Raw genomic sequence first — 6,152 nt, forward strand, 5'->3', positions numbered from 1 at the left:
ATAGACAAATCCTGCTTAAAGCAATAACTGAGCAAACCACTTTCAACGTTATCAATATTTATTTCCTACAGGCAACCCCTGCTTCTGTTAGATAATACCAAAACAAAGTAATTGATATATATATATATATATATATATATATATATATATATATATATACACACACATTTGGGAAAAACAATAGACTTTATCCAGCAGTCACAGACTTAGTGACAGTGACAGAAGAGGGTAATTTCCTTAATGATATCTACTCTCCTGAACCTTGGTTTGAGGATGCTGTGAGACAGTGTGCAGGGTTACTTTGGAATATATATATGTATATATATATATATATATATACATATCTATCTATATAGAGAGAGATGTATCTATATGTGTCATTAATAAGAAGAGCATGTTTTGGATTGAATGGAGCAGGCTGCGAGTGCTGCAGAGATCAGTACGCGGTCTGCCGGTTATTTCTCGGTTATGTCGCATGCTTGCCCCTGGGAAACAGGCAGCGGCGCTCGGACAGAATCCGCTCAGCATCCGCTCTCCATCCCTCATACATGCATTACATCTTCCTAATGCCGGGGAGGGAACCAAGTGAACGATAAAGAAATGGATACACCAGAACGCCCCAGGCTCACATGTAACACGGCATTTGTTTACATGACACAGATCGCTTCTCTTCATGAGCACCAGACCCCGGGATACGGAATGCAGGACTGCGATGAGGAAACGGATCTTTTGCTGAAGTAATTGGGCTGGAGCTGCCCGAGGTGCTGAAGCCAGCAATGGTGCTGGAGCTGCCCGCGGTGCTGAAGGAAGCCCCAGCAGAGGCGAGCGGTTTGCAGGGCGCAGGCGCCCATAACATATCGACGCTGTTGGGTTTGCACTTAGTGTGATTAAAACAACACGCATGGGCTGAATAAACATTTCACACCCACATCCACCGCAATGAGCCATCCGCCATGTATCTCACGGCTATAATTATCGCCACGTACATCCCGACTGCTATTGACTGTCAGGCATTAATATTTTCGGCGTCCATACCAGATGCAGTCGCACCGAATCCAACAGGTTAACGCCAGTCTCCGTGCCGCCTCATCATTGTTAATGTTATTGGTGCATTTTAACGCTAAGAACCTTACCTGCTGCTGTGAAGAGTAACAGACACATCAAAGGGAAGCGGCAGCTCTTCTGCATGCTGGTGCTCGAAGACCTCATGCTTTAGATCAGCACGCCCGACATGCGCTGATCCTCTCCCTTGCTGATCCTTAGCGGCTGCTCGATCCGGGCTCTGCAGCTTCTCTCCGAGCCGCGCACACTGTTCCTGTCTGACTCCAGGCTGCCGCTGCTGCTGCTGCCGCCTGCACTACCACGTGCGCCCGGACGGCCACTCAGCTGCTGCGGCTGCTGTGTAATCGAGCCGAGGAAACTTGTGCTCATCAAACAAAGGGCACACGGTGCTCCCCTGCCAAGGGCTCTTATGGAAGTAAAGGCTTTCAAAGCACTTTCCCCCTGGGGATACAGGACTAATGTATTTCCTGCACATCACTGTAAGTGATGGTGTGTGTGTGTGTGTGTGGGGGGGGGGGTGAACTCTGCCAAGCCTAGACAGAAAAGATTCACAGAGTACTGCATGTTTGTGGCTTATCCAATATTATGCAACTCTTATTAATCTACAGCCTAATGGATCAATTTAATTTTAGAGAAAAGTATGCCTGAGGGTCTGTCAGATCTAAAATAGAACCAGCTTACAGTGAATATCTATCCATATTATATTAGGACTGTACACACAAATATGTATAATATATATATATATATATATATATATATATATATATACATATATACGCTTTGGAATTAAAACTATTTGTGTTTAAATTTGAATTTGATTTAAATTAGATCTATATCTAAGTCACCATAACAAACAATCACATTCTGTTTTGACAGTGCTGGCGGAAAAAGTACGTGGATTTACTAAATGGTTGATCCTCATTTGGCAGCAATAAGCTTAAACAAGTGGCTGATCAGCAGGCTTGCACAACAATTCTTCCTTTCAGAACTGCTTAAGCTCAGCCATATTCTTAGGATCATCGAACTTCTACTGAGCTTCAGCTAGTAGACAGCCATCTTGACATTCTCCTGTATAATACCTTGATAAACTTGAGAATTCATCTCGATGATGGCATGCTCTCAAGGCCCTGAGGCAGCAAAAGTAGCCCCAAATCATAATGCTCTTCCCGCAATACTTCACTGTTGGGATGATGTTTTTATGTTGGTATGTGGTCATACGCAGTGCTTGGTGTTTTTTTTCTGAACAATTCAACCAATTCAACCTTAGTTTTATCAAACTACATTTCATCAAAGTGCTATTTTGCAAACTTCATGTGCGCAGCAATCTTTTTTTTGTGAGCAATGGCTTTCTCAGTGGTGTCCTTCTATGGACTTCATGCCTGATCAATGTTTTGCATGTGGTAGACTCATAAACAGAATTGTTAACAAGCTCCAATGATTCCTTCAAGCCTTTAGCTGCTACTCAAGGTTTCTTTTTTCCCTCATTGAGCATTCTGCACTGTGCAATTCATCTTAGCATGGCGCCCACTTCAAGAAAGAGTAGCCACAATACTAAAGTTTCAATTTATAACCAATTTGTCTATCTGTATATAGATGAATATGTAAATGCTAGAAATTACTTTGTAACCCATTCCAGCTTTTAACAATTATCGACTGTAGGTCTTTTGAAATGTGACCCATGCCTTGCAAAAAAAGACATCAGCTGATGCTTCTTGTGAAGAACAAACTCAAAACGTTTTAGTGTTTTTATAGGTCAGTAACTCTAAAACAAACCTTCGATCCTGTTTCATTGATTAGACTCCAGGTTTGCTTTTGTTGAAGTTGGTTCATATACTTTGTCCAACCCAGACTCTGAGTGTTTTTAGTTTTGTATTTAATATGGATGAGAATAATACAGGAATGTGTGTTAAACGTTAAAACAGATTGTGTGTCCATTTATTATAACTTAGATGAATGTCAGGCCTTATTTTAAGACAAAGTTATACATAAATGCTGGCAAAATGTCTCTAAGTGTTTTAATTACAGTTCTACATAAAGGCAACAGAGTCTAGAACAGGGCTTTAGACATCATTTTCACCCTGGCTGTATGCTACTTTTGTGCAGTTCATTTTGGCAAATACATGTTTTGGGGTAAATAACAGGTATATATATAGGTATATATAAATATATATGTAAGTATGGATATATATATATATATGTATGTATGTATGGAGATATATATATATGCAACAACATGCAGTTGTGCAAATTGAGCATGGCCACATTCTTGCAGAAGAAGCTCATTGGAGTTTGAGGTTATCATGAAGTCAGTGAGTTGAAACCACATTTCTTCTAAAAATGGTCATGTGAACCCTCAGGTTAGGAAATAAACTTTTAGTAAAAAAAAAAAGATAACTCATATATTTTCTAACTTGACTACAACCTAACTTGACTATTCATTCACACCAAGAGATGCAATAATTATTCTTTAAAAATCTTGACATGTTTAAGTGTTAAGCCATATGAGTACATCCCCTGGTTCTCACAGATCAATGGGGGTCCTTAGCAGTGAGTCTGTCTCCGTATATGGTATCACTAACTATGGGTTATCGATATAGCTCAGGTGCTCTGCAAACTAAGCAGGAGCTGAGCCAAACTGTAGGCATGGCACATCAAGCCAATCCAGAGACACCAACTAGATTTACAGTGCGCTCCACAAATATTGACACCCTAGGTACATTTATTGTTAAACCTTTTGATATTTTCTTCAAAAATACATAAAAGTGCTCTGCTGTCATGGATATCAAATTATTGCAAACACAACACGGTTTATATAAAAAAAATGTTAGATATCAGTGTGGCACAATTATTGGCTCCATTTTAGTTAATACTTTGTGATACCTCCCTTTGCCAAGATAACAGCTCTGAGCAGGGCCGGCCCAAGGCAAAATGCCGCCTGGGGCGAATTTTAAAATGCCGCCCCCCCCCCCCATTATCTACCCTTCCTCTCCCTCCGTCCCTGCCGCCCCCCCCCCCCCCCCCTTGTACTTACCTTTCAGCAGTCCGGCGGCGAGTCTCCCTGTTCGGTCTCAGTGCCGGCTTGTAATGCTGAGCGCCGGAAATCTTCTGGCACTCAGCATTACAAGCCGGCACCGAGACCGAACAGGAAGACTCGCCGCAGAGGAGAGAGAGAGAGAGAGAGGGGCACCGAGCGGGTACTGACAGCTTGGTAAGCAAAAACCACTCACCCCTTTCTCTCTCTTTCGCTTTAAAAAAAAAAATAAATAAAAAAAAAAAAGGGCTTGGGGCGGCAAGGTGCCGCCCCTTCAAAAGTGCCGCCTGGAGCGGTTGCCCCACTCGGCTCCATTGTCGGGCCGGCCCTAGCTCTGAGTCATCTTCTATAATGCCTGATGAGGTTGGATAATACATGGCAAGGGATCTGAGACCATTCCTCCATACAGAATCTCTCCACATCTTTCAAATGTCGAGGTTGATGCTGGTGGACTCTGCTCTCAGTTCACCGCACAGGTTTTATATGGGGTTCAGGTCAGGGGACTGTGATGGTTATGGTATGTCCTTGATTTTATGGTCAGTAAACCATTTCTGTGTTGATTTTGAGGTATGTTTTGGATCACTGCCCTGAAAGATCTAATCATGGCCCATTTTAGGCTTTCTGGCAGAGGCAGTCAGGTATTCATTTAATATGTGTTGATATTTGATAGAGTCCATTATGCCATGTATCCTAACAGATTGTCCAGGTGCTCTGGCAGAGTAAAAACAGCCCAAAACATTAAAGAGCCACCACTATATTTAACTGTGGGCATGAGGTATTTTCTCATGCTCTGTTTTAGTGTCATCTGACCATAGAACCCAATCAAATTGGCCAGTAGTGTCTGGCCAACTGAAGACGGTTTGGTTTTGGATGAGAGTAGAGGCTTTTTTCTTGAAATCCCCCCAGACAACTTGTGGTAAGGTAGGTAAGGTCAGATTGTAGTTTTGGAGATTTTCTGACTCGAAGACGCAACTCACTTCTGCAATTCTCCAGACACACATTCTCTTGCCAGGTTAATTCATAACATTTCCAGTTGACTAACTTCTTAATTATTGTCCAGGTTGTAGAAATGGGCATTTTCAATGCTCTTGCTATTGTCTTATAGCCACTTCCCATTTCGTAAAGCTCAACAACCTTTTGCCGTGCAGCTATATTCCGTGGTCTTACCCATTGTGATGAATGACTAAGGGAATTTGGCCTATGTGTTACCTAATATTTATACCCCTGTGAAACAGGAAGTCACAGTTAAACTATTTCCTGTTCCTAATCACACAGGTGTACTAAAAAAGTTATATATCACTGGGAATATATTTCAAATATATTTTTCTCATATGAATTCACAGGGGTGAATTGAGGCACACAAATATTCTACATTTTTGTTTTGATAAACCTATGTTATGTTTGCAATTGTTCGATACCCATGGTAGAAGAGTGTGTATTGTGTATTGTTTGAAGAAAAAGATCTAAAGGTTATACAATAAAGACAATTTTTCACAGCCTTCTTTGCTCATATTTACCAAGGATGCCAAAATTTGTGGAGGGCACTGTACATGATCCCTTCAAACATCTTTCTATGTGTATTCAAGAACACATTCAGGTCTATTTGCTAAAGCGTGAATGCTTGCAGCGGGGTGGGGGCAATTAAATGATCTGTGGAAGACATATATACCCTTATACTTTATACTTCCTCTCCCTCTGTGATGAGAAAACATATATTTGGATGCACACATCCAAGCTGTTACTACACCTCACCTCTCAGGTGCACCTGTAGAGAATAAAATTAGTTATATGTACACACTTATTGTAACACACACCTAACCACCTCACTGGGTCCGATCCCCTTGGGCCCAGGGGTAGGTAGGTTTTTTGTAATTTGTGTTTTAGTTAACCCTTCCATCCCCATCCCACAGGTCAGGGATTGGGGAGGGGACACAAGAAGGAGTGAGTGATTTTCCAAAGGGTATTTTATTTGTTTTAAGCATCCTCACCCCAATGGGTAGGAGGTAGGGTTTGGGGGAGAAGGAAATCCACAAGGTTTTTTTAAGTATTTTAACCTGCC

At 41.7% G+C, this 6,152-nt stretch overlaps 1 protein-coding gene across 1 annotated transcript in view; it reads right to left on the reverse strand.

Annotated features, from left to right (window-relative positions):
• Window positions 1–1,188, reverse strand: part of LOC149302717 (receptor-type tyrosine-protein phosphatase R-like) — a 69,270-nt gene extending 68,082 nt beyond the window's left edge. The window contains exon 1 of the mRNA XM_089482061.1: window positions 1,129–1,188. Within this exon, the coding sequence (XP_089338187.1) occupies window positions 1,129–1,188 (60 nt within the window). The remainder of the gene's footprint in view (window positions 1–1,128) is intronic.
• Between the last annotated feature and the right edge of the window lie 4,964 nt (window positions 1,189–6,152).

This window comes from Sceloporus occidentalis, unplaced genomic scaffold, assembly GCF_023333645.1.
Source record: "Sceloporus occidentalis isolate IW3139 unplaced genomic scaffold, rSceOcc1.0.p SCAF_17, whole genome shotgun sequence".
Classification (NCBI taxonomy): Eukaryota; Metazoa; Chordata; class Lepidosauria; order Squamata; family Phrynosomatidae; genus Sceloporus; species Sceloporus occidentalis.